This window comes from Carassius auratus, unplaced genomic scaffold, assembly GCF_003368295.1.
Source record: "Carassius auratus strain Wakin unplaced genomic scaffold, ASM336829v1 scaf_tig00016040, whole genome shotgun sequence".
In the NCBI taxonomy this organism is placed as follows: Eukaryota; Metazoa; Chordata; class Actinopteri; order Cypriniformes; family Cyprinidae; genus Carassius; species Carassius auratus.
Genome location: NW_020524643.1, coordinates 17,123 through 37,767, shown reverse-complemented (window position 1 = coordinate 37,767; position 20,645 = coordinate 17,123). Strand labels below are relative to the sequence as shown.

Below are 20,645 nucleotides of genomic sequence, written 5' to 3'. Positions count from 1 at the left end.
TCTGTCATAAATGTATTTATTTCATTAGTGACCCATAAATAGTGCAGGATTTTAAATATTTCTCAGGTCCAGTTGTTAAAAAATCTGTTTATTTTCAAGTTTAGAATCAAAAATCAAGTTTAGATAGAATCTCAAGCTCAGTAATTAATGAAACAGATCCCCTAGTTATCCAAAAATGAGCCGCAAGATACAACAAACTCATTATATGAGAAACAACATGTTTGACAGAACATACTGTGATTGACAGCTGTTTAACAGCTTGTGTCTCATTGATCAGTCAGGAGTCTCCACTCACAGCCAAATTACACTCTTACCTCTGATTTATCTCCATTTCTAATTAGGGCCACATACGGCTTAGCATCTAAAAACATTTGTGTCACTGATTCCCTTCTTTACATCTGGCCAGAAATTTTCCCTGCATGGGTCTGTATTTAGTGAGGGAGTCCAAATTCCCCTCATCGTGCCATCCAGACAATCATCTCAGCAACTGTGACATTTTTTTTATCTCTTAAGGATTTTGGAATTAATATGATTTTATTAATATGTTATTGTTATAATGTTTGTTATAATGATTCTATATACAATGGTCATTATCATATTAAAGCAGTCCTAAACAGGTCTAAACAAATATGATTTTAATGTGAGAGGACAAGAGATGGACGTTTTCCACTGGAAGAAGCGTTATTAGATTTATTACAAACATCCATCTTTTTGCTTCACGAGACGTTGGCTGTTGTGCTGGAGTTGCGTGGATTACTTGTTGCAGATCATTGTAATGTTTTCTCTTCTCTTTGGACTTTAATTCTGACGGCACCCATTCACTGCACACGATCCATTGGTGAGCACATGCAAAACTTCTCCAGATGTGTTCAGATGAAAAGCAAACTCATCTACATTATGACCCTCTTAAATTTTCAGCCAATGTTCATTTCTTGGGTCAACTATTGTTTTGATGTCTCTCGTCTAGTACTGGTTTTCTTAAGCCTTAAATTTAAGATGCTACCACATTGATGGGCTTATCACCCGGTTTGGTTTATTTTTTTACGATAACGATCAACTGACTGTACAATCCCTAACTTGATAAGCAAATATCATTAATAAGCAACTTTCTGTTGATTGTCAAGTAGGCCTACTAAAACAGTCCGCAGTGATTAGACACTGAATCTTAAAAGAACTGACACTCCAGCCTTACCTGCCCCTAGATATCACTCTTCATCATATGATTTCACCTAATATTATATTTCACCAGAATGTGATAGAGCTTTGAAAATCCATACAAGTCATCGCTATGACACGGAAACGCAGGAGCGATACCCTGCAGAGCCATTTAATTTCACAGAGAGAACACACAGCGCCTGGGAGAATTTATACTGTTGAACCCTGGAGTAAGTGACCCTCCAGTGAGAACCAGGGCAGAACAAGCCTCTGGCCTTGCAGCACAACATCTGATCCAAACGCTCCTGCTGCTGAGTGTCACGCTGTAACCTCAACCTGTCTGCTGCAGTCATGTGGAAGGAGAAGAAAGTTTTCTTGAGTGCAGGAGAGAGTTCTATCAGAACTCCATGCTTTCAGAAGATGAAGGTCAGATTGAGGAGCGCTGAACTCCACCGCACTGCCAGGTGGAGACAGCTCTTGCTTTTTAATGGCAACAAATGTCTCAAATTGGAGGAAGGGGGTCCAGCTCCTTAAGCAAACTACTTTTATGGGGTTTGTTCATCGTAACACCCATCTGAAAAGGTGGAAAAGCATAAATCACCACTGTCAGCAGGACAGCAGCAGCAGAGCATGATTTAAAAAGTCCTTTACGGCGAGTATAGACATCAGCAGGTTAGCAAAGAGCCCTTAGAAAAGAAAAGAAAAAAAAAAAAAAAACACTGTCTGGAAGGACATGAACTTGAGCCGTAGTGCCCTCTTCTGGAAACCAGCTGTGGAAACTGTCGAAACATAACATGACAAAACTGAGAATGTCACAAGGTGAAGCAGACTGTTGTTTGGCAAACATGCATCGTGACGGACGCAGCAAAAATCTGTTTTCACACAGATGTGCTTTAGGACAAAAATATCCAAACATTTTTAAAGCGTCAATACAATTCTGACCTTCAAGTCGAGCTGTCACAATAAATAGGGAGGCTCACAGCACATATTATACACAGACCTTGAGCATATTAAAGACAAAATTCATGCAGAGAACACAAGATATGACCTTCAGTCACTGGAGGTTTTGCTTTTCAATTGTGAATGAGATTTCTTTTGGTCATTTATCGGTGTTGCCTTGAGTACAGTCCCTGCATGACATGTTCAAAATAACTTTTTAAAAGAAGAAAAAAAAAACTCCTTGAAAAGGAAACATCAAAACGATATAGATAGATAGATAGATAGATAGATAGATATAATCTATACTGATGCTTCAAAGACAACAAATGTTTACTTCGTTACATTTTGATTTCAAGGGGTCTTCAGACAGTTGTAGTTTCACACGAACAACTTTCAAGCAAGTAGGTTGGAATCACAGAGGATGTTATAAAACAGTCAAATACTGAAAGTAGCAAGTATTTATTCAAGGTCAAATTATTTACATTGTAACCAAAGACAACATCCTGGAAAATGGTACAAATCGTTTCCATTAATATATATATAATATTTATATATTTCTTGTAATTGTAATTTAAAATTTATCTAAAATAATGCAATAAGGGGGGAACGTATAAAACGAAGAAAAGTTGGTGAAAGTAGTCTAGCAGTCTAACATCAAATATGTACAGAAATATGTACAATTGAAAGAAAAATTAATTCAGATCTGTAAATTAACTTATCGTAAAACTTGCTTCAGTTTTACAAAATAGAACAAGCTTTACTACATATGGCTCTGCTTCAGCAAAGATCTGACAGGAATAGAAGACACTTTTGCTTAGTTCGGTCTGAAAAAGTATGCACTGTCTTTTGTTTAGTTTTTTTTTTTTTTTCTTGAAGACCTTTCAGCAGCTTCCAGCCATTCTGCAGACATACACAGGATGGAATTAAAAATGTCTGAAACATAATTAAGAAAAAAAATTCTGAAATCACATCAAAAGATAAAGAAAATAATTCATAAAATTATAAAACAATAAATCTCAATTCCATGCTATTTAGATCATAATTAAATTAACAAAGGATGAGCATTTTGATTTGAGTCATGAACGCACTAAAACACTTGAAAAGCATTTTTAAGTACCGTTTTTTTTTTGTTGTTGTTTTTTTTTTACATTGAAATGGAGCTCTCACAGCACAGTCTCCAAAACTAATCAAAGAAACATTATGAATTAAAAAAAAAAAAACTTTTTTCCAAGGGTAATGTAAGATGGTGATTCTTCACACAGAGAAGTATTTAAACTGCAGACGCCACTGGAAGATCAAAGAAGCAATGAAAATATGCCAGAGCCCCCTACAATTCTTCCCTTGAGATCCAGATAAAAATCACCAAAACATTTTGTTTAGTGTGTAGTTTTTACAGAAATCAAACATAATAGCTTGGTTTCAGTATAAATGTGAAAGAAACGTTTGATATATGAACATTAAACATCTCATAATCATTAAACACTTTGTGAGCAGGACTACAAGAATCCCTACAGGAATCCACGGTGTCATGTTCACAAGGTCTTTGTCTTTGGTTCGTTAGGCATCTTAGGCTTTCTTCAGACTGGCAGCAAAATCATTATTCTATTTTTATTTTTTTGCACATCGGACTCAATTAGCTTTATTATTATTATTATTTTTAGAGTCTACTTTCAACAGCAAACAACATGTACAATTCGGTTCAAAATTTGGGACCAGACTCCAGTATAATTCCTTTATATATATATATATATATATATATATATATATATATATATATATATATATATATAAAATATAATTATTTTATTCAGCAAGGATGCATTCAATTAAAAAGACAGTTACTGTTGACAATTCACCTTTGCCATCACAAGAATAAACTATATCTTTAAATGTATTCATATAGAACACACTTATTTTTAATTCTAATAATATTACCGTTTTTCTGACCAAATAAATGCAGCCTTGGTGAGCATAAGGGACTTCTTTTAAAAACATGAAAAATAATATTTTAGGATATATTCCTGAACACACAAAATGCCTCTCGATGCTTGTGTCATGTCATGAGCAGAGGCAAAGTTACCAGTTTCTACAACTCTTGTTACGGTGTAATAAATTCTCTTACATGTGTAAACAGCCTGGCCTAAAACTCAGATTTGAAAAGCAAAGCGGATTTGCATGCAGTGTGAACAAAGCCTCAGCCCTCAGTGTTTGAAATATCAATAAGTTACTAGGTTTAGTGTAAATCTTTACACTACAAACAAGGACAACCATCTTAAAATCATGTTTGTTTTTTACATGAGAATCAGGGCTTCAAAACCCAAATATTAAGCAAACACAGCCGAGTGTGTGTACGTGTGTGAGTATGAGAGAAAGAGACAGCATTTGAAAAACACACAATGTAAAAACAAGCGAAAAGAAAGAGGAAAAAAAACAGAACATGAAAGTCTCTGCAGTGAGCCACTCAGGTGACTGTAGCGACACTTAACCACCTTTACCACCGGATCTGTTGTTTCTAGTCCTGAAGGGCCTAAGGCACGTGGCCAGGTCCAGATTTAACCCACAGAAGAGGTGGAAATACGACACCTCTGCTAACAGTGCTCCAAATAATCAATCACCCGTGAAATAGATTTCTGTCCCGTGGTTCCGACAGAACACTGACGAGAGGAAAGAACAGAGAGAAGTTAAAACGGATTTAAATGTCACTGGCCAGACATGAGAGAACAGCTACATGTTTTATAACATCATGGCCCTCTACACCTGGCACTAGATTGCATGCATGGTGACCAGTTCACAATTCGATAACACATTTAAAGCCAGGTGCAACTACAGCCAAGACACACTCTGGTCCGACCACTAGAATTACATTTGGATGACTTTTCAGCATCTGCATACAAGCAAGTAATATGTACTACAGAATTTCACAATGTTTTGTCATGCTGATATTTCCATCAGTTATTAAAATAACGTAACACTTGCCATTTTTAATTGTGCAATGCAAGGAGCAAAATCTCTGATATCATTGGTTGTACTTACCGTCAGGTTCATGAAATTAAGGAATTTCTTCAGCATTTCAGTCATGATAGAGAAATCTCCTTTGGGAAGGTTTTCCCGTACGATTTTCACATTCATCTGAGAAAGAGAGAGAAAGGATATTATATTTAGGGATGCACTACATTTAGAACTTTCGAATGCTCCACTCATGTACTCACTCATGCTCACAAAAAGCAAAGTCTTATCAATAATGCGCCGACAGGACATTTCTATGAAGTATACTTGCTCCTGTTTGCAATAGCGCTTATGTGCTATGACATGGTGTAGTACAGGGCAACGCTGATAAATGACGCTATCCTCTTGTGTCACTATGCTCTGCTCATGTGCTCGGATAATAATAGCTTTGCAGGACTATACATTATTTGGATAATTAAACAAAAAATCGGTTGCAAAGAACGTAATAAAAAGATTATATTGATATTTAATATTCATATATTTTCGGTCCAATTTTATTGTTTTACTGTCAATAAATGTGTGGTTATTTTTTTGGCTTGTATATTTAAATTTAGTATCGTTAAAATTATAGAGTTAGCTTAGTCTCACAAAATTATTTTATATTATTTAATAAAATGATAAATAATTATTAAAAACCATTTTCAGGGCATCCAGAATTTTCAGTTTTGACCCGAAAATATTTAGCGATATATTTGATATGTTTTTGAAAGACATCTCTTATTCCCACCAGGGCTGAATTTACAAATATGAAAAATATTATCACAATTTAAAATAACCGCCTTTTTTTAATTGATTTTAAAATGTAATTTATTCCAGTGATGGCAAAGCTGAATATTTAGCAGCCATTAATCCAGTATTAAGTGTCACATGACCTTTCAGAAATAATTACTGATATACTGCGTTGGTGCTCAAGAAACAATCCTTCCTACTATCAAAGTGGAAAACAGTTGCTTTGCTCAAAATTGTTGTGGAAACAGTGATGCAAGTTTCTTTTTCTTTACATTATCAGGGGTATGATCGTGTGTAGAGTCACAGGGTTTCAGCGGATTATAGTACAAATACACTCATAAATCTGCAAGGTTCAACTTCTGTGAGCCATTATTGTGGCAGAACACAGACCATGAAAATAAAAAGAACACTCCAAGCAATTCCACGAAAAGGTAATTGAAAAGCATATGGCAGGGGATGGATACAAGATGATTTCAAAATTCAACCCTGGGAGTACGGTTATATTAGGTAAGAAATAGAGTATTGGCACAGCTGTAAATCTACACATGACCGCCCTGAGGGAGCTACAAGCTTCAGTGGAAGAGATGCAAGAGACCAGGTGCTTCACCACTCACAGCTTCATGGGAAAGAGGTACAGAGACAGACACCGTTAAAAATGTCATATGACATCTCAGCTGGAGTTTTCCAGAAGGGATGTGGGAGACTCTTAATGCAGCAGGAGAAGGTTGTGTAGTCTGATGAGATCAAAGATCAAGTTTTTGGACATCAGAGGAAATATAATGTAGCGTGTAAGCTACACACTGAGCATCATCTGAAACACCCCTTCCTCACTGCAGATCATGGGGATGACAGTATCATGCTTCTCTGCATCAGGCCCTAGAAGGCGTATCAGGGTTCAATGAATGCAACAAAATCAAGTGAAAACTTGCACCAGCAACGTACAAGATTTGTTCCCCCAGCAAGACCAAAAATCCAGACATGAAGCCAAGCAGACAGAATCTAGACTTAAACTGAGAAATTGTGAGTGGACTTGCAAGAAAAGAGAGGACTGGCATAGTTATGACAGTAAATTCCACTCACTTCACTGGAGGAAGTCACAAAAATACACAAAACTACATAGATGCTTTGGTTCAAAACTAACCAATCAATTACCCAACTAGCTGCTCTCTGGAGCAACTAAAGAATAAGAGAAGTGATGCTCACCGGACTCTCCTGACATAAACACCCAAGAAGAAGAGCGGAGTATGATGCCACAATGCTGTCCTCCATGTGTTTCCCAGCATGCTGCAGAGCTAAAAAAAGAAAGACAGGATGCTTACACAAAATCTTCCCCTTTAACAAGTACATAAAATACATTATAACACGCAGCAGGATATCAAAAGACTATTTTTTAAAAAAAAGCAACAATGGTTAATGTACACTATTAATATGATAGCAATTTAATTTCAGTTCATATTAGTGTAATTTCCCCAACAAAAAAAATTATGTGAAATGCAATTCCATTGTCCAATGTCAAAAGTGTAGTAATTGGGAATAATTTGTACCTTTATTGAGGTCAAGCTCCTCTTCCTCCTCTTCTTTCTTGTCATTTGTGTCGTTGGTTTCCGAGGCCACCCACTGGATCTCTCCAGATGTTTCTTTCCACTCCCCACTCTGGTCTGCCTGAGATTTGGGCGCCTCACTTATGAGGTCATCAGTCTGTGCCTCAGCTAGCACTGCTGCTTGTTCCCGTTCAAGAAAGAGCTACACAGACAAACAGAAACACTTGGTTTAGTTGGCCAATATCAGATTTAAGGATAAAGCATCTCGCAGACCAAACATGGAGACTATATTCACCTGAACTAGAGCAGCCAGCGCGTTTGATGACTTTACTGTCGCGGGTCCCTTCTCGCACTCGGTTTTATTCGTTTTTGGTCCGTCCGCCTTACTCTCCTCCTCTCCTTCTGTTTTCACGTCATTCTCCGACTTCACGTGTACCTCCATCTTGATCATGTAGCTAAAGTCCAGGTCCATTTCCACCAGACAGTGTCTGTTTCTGGCACTGTACTCCACCAGATTAATCAGCAGACCCAGACCCTGTGCACAGATAAAACACTGTCACACTCACGGCAAAAACACCGGCACTTCAATACTGAACAGAATAATAGAATCGGTCAGTATTACAGAGTACAAACTCAGTTCAACTTCTTGACAAGAACTGCGCTTATTTAGACGCAGAACGTCTTTATGAACACATCAAACGGGAGACTTTTCAGACTTCACCTCAGCGACTGCCAAGACTGTGCATGCATGGAAGTTTTTGTTAGTCTCTTATCTTGCCACATTTGCTTTGAATTATTTTTATTGTAATATTAGTTCGATTATTTTGATGGTACCTTTTACACAGCTGTTGATAAGTAACTCTGTGGCATTTATTATAATGGGTTTATGTGAATATTGAATATTGTTTTGAATACCGAAAGTAGTTGTTTTTTAACTAATACATTTATTTAGTCTAATGAATGTTATACCTGATAGCTCCTGTAATGTTGAATGGCTATAATCAATGGTTAAATATTGGGAGGGGGGGGGGGGCACTATTTCCTAGAGACATCAGTATTATTGCTAGGAGTAATACTCACCTTCAGAAAAAAATAAATAAATAAATAATATATATATATATATATATATATATATACATACACACACACACGTCACTTAAATATACTGTCTTTATGCGGTTTCTACATTAATTGAAGAACGAATGTGAAATTATAACAATACAAAAGTATATTTAAAAACATTAATGTAAGGTGGGATTGATCACAATAACAAAAATGTATCGATTTACAGCACTGATATGCATATTTACTTAGAATAATCTTATATTGTGAAAAAACTTTTGCTGTTATTTTTGAACTGATTTCTTTTATAAATGGTATTTTTGAAGCTGCAGGTCCGTGTAATTAATGTGGAGTTTCTCACCAGGACACGGATGTCGAATCTCTGCTCCTGAGGCAAATAGCGTGGGACCTTCAGAACAGAGTCCAGAGCTGTCTGTATGAGGCCATCCTGCTCACCTGTTTTAGTGCTGCCCCACTCTGAGGGGTCAAAGAGATGATGTGAGGGTTATCTTACATTCTTATCTTAACATTTACACAAAGTTATTTTATATTACTTCATTACTTGGTGAGCACTGTTTAAATCCTCTCAGTCACACATCTAAAAGTGTCTCACCGTTATCATGTGTGAGGTTGAGCAGAACTCCGATAACAGCTCTCATACAATCCTCCACGGCCTTGCCCACGTTGCTATGACTACTCTGCAGGAGGGCGGAGCTCGGTGAAGAGACCTCTCGGCTGTAGCGCTGTATCATCTGCTCACAATGCCGCAGGGCCCTACACACACACACACGAAGCACAACTTCAGAATGACAAAATGACTGATCACACAAAGCAACGCTGCGACTAGACTTTCTATATCATCACACACACCTTGCTGAGGATACGATGAGCTGGGACTCCTTGTAGGCGATCAGATAAGTCTGGTTCTCAGGATTATGGACTGTCACCTGGATGTGAAAGAGGAATATGTTTTTTTATTAATTATACATAGTAATTACATGCATTCTCCTCAAGGGCTGTCAAAGGTATTGTGTCAACCTGCAGTAAATATTACTACATATATTCAATTATACATCATGTCGGTTTCATTCTATTTGGTGCAATTTCCAAAAACTGATCAGATCTAAAGAGTAAGCATCTTAAGAAGAGGCATCATTACAAATAAATGTAGGTCAATAAAGTCCATGTTATTATTTACTTATTGCAGGTTAATTATTGCAGGTCCTTCTTTAGTCCTAATTTTATTAATCATTTCATTATTATCATACTCACACTCTCCAGAACTCGTAAACAGCGCTCTGCTCCCCAAAGTGACGCCACCAGACTCTCTTTATCTTCTTCTCTACTCAAGTTCTCAACACACTCTTTCACTGAGGGCAAAAAATATAGATATCTCAACCCTCTCTTTCGACAAACATCAGAATTAAGTCCAGGTATACGCAGTTAAGGTACCTTTATCTACAATGTGGTCCAGACCCCCAAGTAACCGCAGTTCCTCCTTAAACCAGTCTCCGGCTCGCTTCGATGTCAGTGACAGTAATGTCTCCATCGCTAAGTGTCCAGTCTGAGATGCAAAAAGTAACAAATTAGAAAATAGCATTCAAGCAGATGCACATACAAAGTTAAAAAAGGTTATTTCCATTTTAAAAACCGAAGCAGCATTTTACTTTTGAAAGGTAGTTAATAAAAAGAGAGGCTTCTTCTGAAAGGCCTGTTGGCCTTTTTATACTTGCATGCACTACTATTAAAAAGTTTGGGATCAGTAGGGTTTTTTTTTTTTCAACATGGCTGCATTACATTTATCAAAAGTGACAGTAAAGACATATACTTCTACAAAATTGTATAATTGTTCCATTCCGATTAATGTGGTTCTTTTGAACTTTCTATTCATCAAAGCATCCTGAAAAAAAAGTGTCCCGGTTTCCACAAAAATTTAAGCTGCTCAACTGTTTTTAACAGATAAGAAGGGAAGTTTCCTGAGCAGCAAATTAGCATATTTGAATGATTTCTGAAGGATCATGTGACACTGAAGAAAATTCAGCTTTGCTATCACAGGAATAAACTACATTTCAAAATATATTTGAATAGAAAACGTGTTTTAAACAATCATTTACAATTGTAATAATATTTCACACTCCCACGGTTTTTTAAATCTTACAAATCCCAAACTTTTAAAAAGTAGTGAATGTAAACCTTTTCGAGAAAAAAAAAATACATTGTGTCAAAGACAGCGTTTGATTTCTTATGCTTTCTTCGCTATTCAGTCTACAAACAGCTAAACAAAAAAACAGATTTTTTTGCTGCCTGTCTGAACCAAGCCAAGGTGAACGGAAGAACATCTCCTCTAAAACATTCATTGGTTTTCTCTGTCAGTTCTGACATCAAAGGTGCGAGAAACAGCAGTCACTCACTGTGATGTTTTCTAGGTCCAGATGTTTGTTGTGGACTGTTTCGCAGAGTTTGCGGATCTTCTGTTTAACCCGGCTCATCTCTTTAGCTGTTAACTGGTCTGCTACGGAGTCATCCTGCTCTAGTTCCAGCAGCCTGATCATCAGCTCCAGACAGGACCGGTCCAGGTCCATATTTAGCCGGTCTCGGCTCAGTATGTACATTAGAGATGCTGTGCAAAGAGCCAGGTTCTACCAGATCCAAAAGCACGGTGAGAGAAAGAGAAAGAAAATGTTCTGGATATCTTATCTTTACTTTTAAGGGAACACCTGCACATCAATGTCCTCAACAGAAATGAACTTAATGCCACAAAACTTTCAAAAACAAGTCACTTAGCATTATAAAAACAGTGCTTTACTGCAACGCAAGACTTCTAGTCTCTAGCTTTATTCTAAACATCTGTCTTGACTCATTAAGTGGATTTAATTTATTTTTACCGAACATCCTTCAATACACAAAACCAAGTCAAGCCGAAAGAGCCAAGGCAAACATTCACGCTCCATCTGTGTAAATTGAACTAACGAGATTTACAGAGTAACGGCTCAGCTTCTGTTTGCATTTCTCCCTTGTCTTCCCGCTGAGATGATTACATCTCCAATTAATGTATACTAATGAAGTAAACAAACGGTTTCTCCACACAGCACTGTAGCTGTGTTCATAATGATAGAGCTGTGACAGTTCGGAAGGATGCTTGGTTATACAGATTAGTTGGTTTTAACATTAACGGCAGTTGGTTGGTTTCATGACTGGCATGTTGGTTAGGGCCTGATTCAGTCACTCACCGGGTGTTGTTGGGCATCACTGAGCATCTTAAAGACCTGGGCCACCTTCCCTCTGGCCCTCAGGTGCATGCGGAAGCTGGGCATGGCACAGCGTGTGGCCAGACTGATTATACTGCAGCCAGAAATGAAGGAGGAAAAAAGGATGAGCGGCTTTTGTTATAAACGTGTCTTTGTGTGTGAGAATGTTTTTTTACTACAGGAACCAGATGAGTCCTCTACACAATGTGACTTTGCTGTAGGCTGATATTATTTAAATTAATCTGAGCTGGATGATGACATCACTGAATTCAATGGGGAACTGCCTTTTACTGAAAATTGAGTTTGCTATTGTCATTTTGCATTATTGACGCACTATATTCCCCGTTTAATATTTTAAAGTTGCTTTGACACAATCTGTATTGTTAAAAGCGCTATATAAATAAAAGTGACTTGACTTGAAGTGCATATATGGGGGTTCCTGTGTGCATCAACATTATTATTCTTAACTAAAACTATTAAAGAGTGTCAATTAAAATACAGCTGAAATAAAATAAGCTAAAGTACTAATATGACTAGTGCTGTCAAACGATTAATTGGAATTAATCAGATCCAAAATAAAAGATTTTGTTTACAAAATGTGTGTGTACTGTGTATATTTATTATGTATATATAAATAGAACCACATGCTGTATATATTTTGAAAATATTTACATGTATATATTTATATTACAGTTAGATATATTTGATCTATAACCAACATGTTTTTTTCTTAAATGTATACATGTATGTGTGTGTATGTATATAGACAAATATACACAGTACACACACATATTATATAGACACATTTTGGCAAACAAATAATTTGACAGCACTAAAAATGAACTTAAAATAAATGAAAGTTAAACAGAAAATATTACTAAAACAAAAAAAAACTATGAAATAAAAAAAAGTTTAAAATATAAATAAATACTAAAAGTGTAATGTTACACATATTCTTATTGAAAACTGGAAACTGTCATTGAGTGTCATTTTGCTAAATAGAAGCACTTTTTTTATGTATGTTGATATAAATCTGTCATTAAAACTAGTTATGACAGACACTGTGAAAATGATTACATTTCAACAACGAATTGGAGTCAAAGTAATTTTATAATTAGATTCGGAAGTTAATGTACATGTAGATGCTTTTATTTATTAATTAATTTTTCTAGTGTTGATGATTATATCTTAAAATAAATAGCAGCTGAATACAATAGTTTGGGCTTTGTTGTTTAATGTAACCTTTAATGTGATGCACAACAGGACTCCTTATACAGTTTGCAGCATTAGATTAAATAGATTGTTTTAATATAATTTCATATAATTAATTTTACTTAAAGACAGAGCCAAAATCTGTTCAGTAAACCATTGCTCAATGAAAAGGAACGAAGCAATTATGAGATTTAATTCCACCCCGCCTTACCGAACCATCATTTCTGTGAACTGTTACACACCTAATAAATACTATTATTGCAACGTTGTTGTTACTTACATATTTATTTGCTAAGAAAGATTTAAAGCTGTACTGAGTCAGTTTCATAGTTGAAGTCATTATCTATAATAATTTACAGCAAATTACAGCTGTGATACATAGGCGTGAGGTTGCAAATAATCAGAATACTCCTTTCAGCATTTGTCTCACCTAAGGCAGCGTGTGTTGAGGGGTTGTGTGCTCTTCAAGCCCGTCTCCAGATAATCAAAGTCATCAGTGAACTCCTGATTCTCCCCAAACTCCACTACGTCATTAAAGTGCTTCACATGTTGGACCACCGTGTACAACTACACACACAGACACACAGGGCAAGGAAGAAACAGTTACCATATTTTCCGGACTTTTTTCATAGTTTGGCTGGTGCTGCGACTTATAGTCAGGTGCGACTTATTTATCAAAATTAATTTGACATGAACCAAGAGAAAACATAACCGTCTCCAGCCGCCAGAGGGCGCTCTATGCTGCTCATTGCTCCTGTAGTCTACACTGAAGACATAGAGCGCCCTCTCGCGGCTGTGGACGGTAATGTTTTCTATTGGTTCTTGGTTCTAAATAAATGTGATTTATAGTCCAGTGCGACTTATATATGTTTTTTTCCTCATCATGACATATTTTTGGACAGATGCCACTTATACTCAGGTGCGAGGTATATTAAAATATGAGCATGTCATTTGTTCAAGTCAGTGTTGTAACGTAACTAAATCTTATAAAAAAAATTTTTTTTAACAAAAACTTATTTGAAATAAAGACTAGATTAAAACCATTAAGAATACTGGAAGAAAAATTTAAATATCCAAATTAAACAAAATAAGTTTAAGATGAAGTACTAAAGTTATTAAAAGTGGAAACATTTTAGAAAGAATGATTTCCATTATTTCCCGGATTGTATTGCTCACCTCCTTGTGCTCCGTCCTGCATTTTAGTGCAGTGACGATGTCCTGGTATGGCTCAGTGGGGATAGTGACAGACTTAATGACTTTGGGTGGAGGGGGTGGAGCTTTAAACACTCCATCATCTTTATGAGAGTTTGTGTCTTTGCTGCTGCTGGACACACTGGCCTTCTGCAAAACAACAAAAATAACATCATTATGGTGTGCAAAGACAGAGGACATGTGAGGTCCTGAACAGAAGTACTTCACGTACAGGTACAGCCACAGTATGAGAGGAAGCAGAAGGCGGCACTTCCTCCGGCTCGGGTTGATTCCAGTGACGAGCGTTATAAACGGCTTTAGCAGGAGACTGCATTAAACACACACACACAAAATAAACACAAATTTTTTAGGTTCAAAATTCAAATGTAGCTTTTTAATGATGTTTCTGCTTATTTAAATGAAGCTTTTTTTTAGCTTTACTTTTTTTGGCCTGCTGAAGATCTTGCGTTCGATCTCCTTTGATCTGTCGCTTTGCTTTCCATGTCGTTCCTTCTGTGAGCCTGTATCTCCTGTCTCATCCAGCGACTCCTGAGAATCTAACAAAAAAAAGAGACATCATGAACCCAGAGATAACTCTACAAATAATCGTTATCCATAATTATAGTTTAAATTCCCATTAATGCTCTAATGAAACAACATTTGTTTGTTTTAATGCCATGCCAGCTTCTGTGGCTATTTTCATGGAAAGAAAATCTATGGCTTAATTCTATCAGATTTTTACCATTTATCTTTTGCTAAGAACTCTTAAATTGTATTTGGCTTAACTCTGTTAAAAATCCCTTCGAAAGAGTTAACTGAATAAAAGAATACCTGTACTTAGGCTGCTTTGACTCTGTTGACTCTCTTGCGAGTCGTTGATCTGGGGACTGCCCACGCTGCTTGTCAAAGCTTCCGTCTCTGCTTTCTTATTCCTCTTTTTCTCTTTAGCAGCTAAGTCGTCTTCATCCTCACTATCACTCTCACTCAGGTCGTCAAAACCAAAGTATTTGATCTTGTAGCTGGTGCTGCCGGATGCAGTGGCGTCTCCATCTGCGTCCTGAGCCTCATTCTCCTCAAAGCCAAAAAACTCCAGTTTTGTCTCCTTTTTACTTTTACCTTGAGCAGGTCTGAACCTAAAAAAAAATATAGAATATGAAGAGAGAAATCCAGATGACAATAAGTTAGTTCTGAAGTTTTCTGCATTACTACAAAAAAATTAAAAAAAAACCTAATCAAGCGAATACAAACAAAAATACATGCTTTGGTGAATCAAGAGAGTATGTTTATATTGTACCTCGTAGGTTTGGAAGGTTGTGTGTCGGATTTCCTCCGGAAGGTTCCTGCCTCTCCTATGTCAGCTTGCACTGGGCTGGCAAAATCATCCACGCTCCTTTCTACTGAATCCTGGATAGTCACGTTACACACGGACACACAGGACGGGTGAAGAACCGTGTAGTCCCTCACCCGGCCCCGACCTGCGGGCTTGACCTCTGAACTCCCAGCAACCCCTGCAGGGGCACTCTTCACCAGCGCAGAGGCTGGTGTTGAAGTCACAGCAGGAACTGGTGCATCACCGGCTCCAGAACTATCCGTCTCTTTATTCCGTGGCCGTCGGTACACTCTGTCGCTGGATGGTTTAAGAAGCGGAAGCTGCTCAAAGTCAACAGGTTCCACTGGAGGTTCAGGTTCATCAGGGCACTGTTCTGAGCTCTTGAGCCCATCTGAAGAGTTTCCACCCTGGGTAGAACTCCCCTCGCCGGCCCCTGGAGGAGAGTCCTCCCCGAAAGAGTCCCAGTCAGAGATGGTTCTACTGTGGGTTTTTAAGCTGGAGATCTGGGAGACTGGTTTGCTTACTGTGGCACTGGATCTGCTCCAGGCTCCTGCACTGCCATGCGATGAGGTTGGAAATGTTGTAGCTACAAAAAATTATATATATATATTAAAAAAATAAGATATCGTAATTTGTGATTAATAAAGTGTTGGTTGGTTGTGAAAAATGCAAACCTGAAATAGTGGAACATGAAAGCATAACTTTGTTACATAAAATCGTATTCTATAACTATAAACAATGGCAAAATAAAAAAAATATATTTTATAGAAAAAAAAGTATTGCTTGAATATAAGCCATAGCAAAACAAAAATACATAATATTAGAATTTTTTTTTTTTTTTTACATATAAAGACAAGCAAATAAAATTGAATTATAAGTAATAGCAATATAAAAAAACTTATGCATAATTATATTGCAGAAATATAACATCACTAAAATATATAATGTTATCTCAAATTATACTGTCTTAAACTACAGCGATATAAAAAAAATTATATAAAACAGTACACCAAACCAAAACAACAAATATGACAACCCTGAATTCTTAAAGGGATAATTTACACAAAAAAATCTTCTTTTATCATTCATTCACCCAAACCTGTATGACTGACTTTCTTCTGTTGAACACAATGAACAAGTCATTCAGCGGATTCGTGAACTGGATCAATCAATTGATTTAAAAGATAGAACCTAGAAGAACATCTAGTTCACAAATCAGACACCACTATTTCTCACTCATGAGTCCTACGAGGGGAAAAAAAGATTTTCATTGAACAATGACTTCAGAAGAGCTGGGATATCCCACACTGGTCATATGGATCATGAATTGGGGTTTAATGGTGCCTTTGCATCTTTCTAGAACATTCTCAAACATACATTCTCCATTCACTTCAACTGCATGGAAATGAAAGACCAGCACAATCTTAACAATATCTTCTTTGTGTTCCACAGAACAAATAAAGTCATAGAGGTTTGGATCGACGAAAGGCTGAGTGCAGCTGGCTGTAAATAGAATTATTACTATTAGAATTTTTATGGTCCTTAGAGGGTCCTTGTTTCACGGCTCCTCTAATGTTGTAATTAGACTTGCTAAAGAGCCGAGGGAAAGTGTGGAACTGTATAGGGCTGAAAATATCCCGCTGAGCCCCAGAGTCCATGCTAGTGTGATTACCTGAGCCCCTCGACTACAGAACCAAGACTTCAGCAGAGCTACTGCTATTCTCAGCACTGAATAAAACCAGAATAACTGCTGCAGAAAGACATGAGTGACTTCACCCCACATAGCACAATGGTATGAGGTCATCATAATGACTCAAACATCATAATATGGATCTGACTAAAGTGATCTAGGTCATGTTCGGTAACCTGTAATATAGCCCCCTAAATTACAGCAAAGCCAGGTGCTTGGGTTCATTAGAGCAATGGCACAAGCACAATAATAACTGTGTCATGACATCGTTTATTGTGTGTTAATGACTGTCTGGAAGTTAAAAGTAACTGCAAAGCCATAATGTGGATTGCATTACAGACACACTCAGTGGCACCCATTTACACCCAGTGCACCCACAAATTAATTCATTTACTGACCCTCGTGTAATTTTAAAACCCTGAAAAGATTTGTTCAGATCTTTGGAGCACAAATTCACATTTTAAACATCCTCTCATTTTCGCCCAGCAATCGTGTCTCTCCAGCAGACTTGGATTAAACCGCTTGATTCATATGGATCAGTTTTAAAATATTTTAATGAACTTTATGCAACTTATACATTTTGGATTTTTGGACTTTTGATGCATGGACAAAAATGATGACATAATATTAAAAAAAATAGTATTTTGTACTTCGAAAGTCTAAAAGCCAAAATTGAAATCATTGTTCACTGTAAATAATTTAAATAACTGATTTGAGAAAAGTAACCATGTCTGATCTGTGAACGAGAGTGTGACCTTTCCAATCAATTGGTTGATCCAATTTAAAAAAACGCTATCATTTTGTGTATAGTTTGGTATCGTTTACGATCAGGTTCTTGAGTTCTCACTCACTGCGTTCCAATCGTGGGAGAGCAATCATGGCCACAACTTTAAAGGGTCATTCCAAACCGAAGTGCTCAAAACTGGCCACTTTAAAGCACCCTACAGAATGAAGAATTTCTAAGAGTATGGATTCTTTTCACTTTGCTCTCATTAACTATCCCTTTAAGACCTTTCTCAGGTAAATAACATGTTTCTGCATGAATTGCGTGCTCTTCAAAAGCAAACCCTGTTGATTACTTAATGTCCTACCTGGGTTATTAATACCAACCACCCCGGTGCTGATGTTTGGGCTGCTGCCCAAGGTGGAAGTACCCACAGCAGTCACCGCTGTGCCGTGACTGGGCTTTTCTGCCTGGGCCTTCAGCTGCTCGTTCCCGGATCCTGCTGCATCGGAGCCCGTCTCAGATTGTGGAGTACCTCTGAATGTGACCGTTTTGGATTCTTCATCACTATCAAAGCCAAAGGGGTCCTCTGAGCTGTCGTCATCATCAAAGCGGGGTCGTTTAGTCAGCTCAGGAACCTCTGGCTTGAACGAGGGCCGTTTGACCCCCAACTGTGCCTTATAGGTGGTCTCTCCCCATTTGGTGCTAAGCGTAGCTTTCTTATTAGAAAACACCTCATCAAACTTCGAGCTGGCCTCTCCTCCCTTCCGTGTATATGTTTTACTAAATCTGGACGTCATGTTGATGTTTGTTACATATTCTCTAGAGGGAAACAGAAGACATGGAGAAATTAAAGATCATGTCAATATCTCAGCATTTAGGAAAGATTTCAAAGAAAAGCATAGCACACCTTGTTTTAAATGCTACAATGGGACTGAAACAGATAAATATGCAATAATACATTCAATTTAACCCAATAAAGCCTACTGTATCATATTTGATACAGAAATTTCTAAGTCCAATAAATTTAAAACTTTTCTGAAAAACCTGCACACAATCTACCACATGCCTTCAGCCCTGTGATGGAGTTCAATAATTCTTTAACAAGTAAAATAACATAAGATAATTTTTCAAAATCTCTTCACCTTGTGTCTTTCTATGTGCTCTAAAAATACTTATACTTTTTCTTTTATTATTATTAATAACTTTTAAATTGTTTGCAATTTTTAAAGACTTGCAACTTAGGCATACTTGATCATGCAGGCTTTTTTAAAATCATTTTTGAATTGAAGAATCAACACAATGACACAAAAGGCTTTTGAGGAAAGTTTATTTGTACATCTATCATCATCATAGTGTTTTAATATACGTTTTGCCCCCTACAATTAAATTAAGAGCTTTGATCATAAAACTCATAATTTAAAAGAATTGTCACAATATTTATATAGATTTTATGCAAGTACTCTATTATACTCATAATAATCTAGTTGCATTACATTATACGCTATCAGAATTTTATCTTACTTTTTCATTATATAAATAATAAATGCATCAAACTGCATATTTCTGCTGAGATTGGGTCTCTGGAAATTTGTTTTATGATTTTCCTATTGAGTATGCGCTCCATATTCTCACTAATGATACTACATGGGCCATAAAAGCCTGATAGACCAAATATGATACAAAACATAAAACACATATGGAAACTTTTTACAATTTGAATATTTTGTTTTATAAAGGTTCAAAAAAACTTTTCCATTTGTGACTATTTCATCAGGCTTTACAGGGATGCCATAGTAAAAAGATGGTTTAAATCATAAAAAGTAACAAACAAAATGTGGAGCACTTTACTGGCACACAACTTCTTTATTCAACGCGTTTTTTAAAGAATTATGCGGACAGTACGCGAAATAATTACATATTTTTATTATTCACTCACCCTTAAGTTGTTTGAAACTTGCGAGAGTTTTTTTTTTTTTCTTTCAGAAGAGCACAAAAGAAGATTTTAGGCAGGCTGACACCATAATAACACCTCAGTCAACTTTTACTTTTATTGTATGGAAAAAGCTGCACTGATAGTCAATGGTGACTGAGGCTGTCAGACCCCAACGTTCTGCTTAACATCTTCTTTAGTGTTCCAAGAAATAAATAAAGCCATACATGTTTATAGCAACACAGTGGTGAGTAAATTATGTCAGAAGGTGTGATTTTGGGTGAACTTACCTTGTAATGACTAACATTACGAGCAGAAACATTGTTCATTTAACAGATGGTTACATGTTTGCACACTCACCGATCCGCCGTCTTTCCTCTGGGCCTCTGTGCTCCGAGAAGCCGCTAAATAGAAGCCCAGGCGATCTGCTCAATGAGCAAAAGCGCAAAGCGCGGCTGCAGCGCGGTACAACTAACAAAAGCACAAATTAGGCCAGATCGTGAAGTACTGCTGTTGTTTATTTGTGGAGAGCTGGATCGGTCAGACTGCGATACGCCATTAGAGTCGCCCCTCTTTCTCCGCCCCTAACGTCGGCGTAAAGTATTGCGTCACACCAGAACCCCGCTCGACCAATCAGAGATGCGCCCACTGATCATCTGTGCAGCAAACGTAGTTCCGATAGGATCAAATGACAAAGAAAGCGCGTTCTAATTGGAGAGAAACAGCAACCAGTGGGCGGGGCTTCGCGGTGAGGTCGGACAGGTCTTGAATGTTAGAAATTAATTTTTAGATTACAGCTGCAGACTGTAATAATAATTGCTATAGCTATACATACTTTTATATGGAGCGTGACAGCATCTTTCACAGGGGCAACGGATAATTTCA

At 37.1% G+C, this 20,645-nt stretch overlaps 1 protein-coding gene across 2 annotated transcripts; it reads right to left on the bottom strand.

Moving 5' to 3' along the window:
• Positions 1-2,537: 2,537 nt before the first annotated feature.
• On the bottom strand, positions 2,538-20,339 carry LOC113075002 (wings apart-like protein homolog). 2 transcript variants are annotated; one of them, XM_026247719.1, is made up of 20 exons: positions 20,121-20,339; positions 18,195-18,649; positions 15,378-15,999; positions 14,915-15,216; positions 14,525-14,640; positions 14,316-14,411; positions 14,069-14,233; positions 13,323-13,459; positions 11,663-11,774; positions 10,844-11,071; positions 9,885-9,996; positions 9,705-9,802; positions 9,303-9,379; positions 9,046-9,206; positions 8,794-8,909; positions 7,666-7,905; positions 7,374-7,572; positions 7,033-7,121; positions 5,128-5,223; positions 4,683-4,748 (listed from the first exon to the last, which is right to left on the bottom strand). In XM_026247719.1, the coding sequence occupies exons 2-20, from the start codon at positions 18,625-18,627 to the stop codon at positions 4,683-4,685; spliced, it is 3,465 nt and encodes a 1,154-aa protein (XP_026103504.1). In that variant the 5' UTR covers positions 18,628-18,649; positions 20,121-20,339. The 2 variants fall into 2 exon arrangements, with proteins under 2 accessions (XP_026103503.1, XP_026103504.1); XM_026247718.1 differs by lacking the exon at positions 20,121-20,339 and having other exon boundaries at positions 2,538-4,748; positions 18,195-18,627.
• Positions 20,340-20,645: the final 306 nt, after the last annotated feature.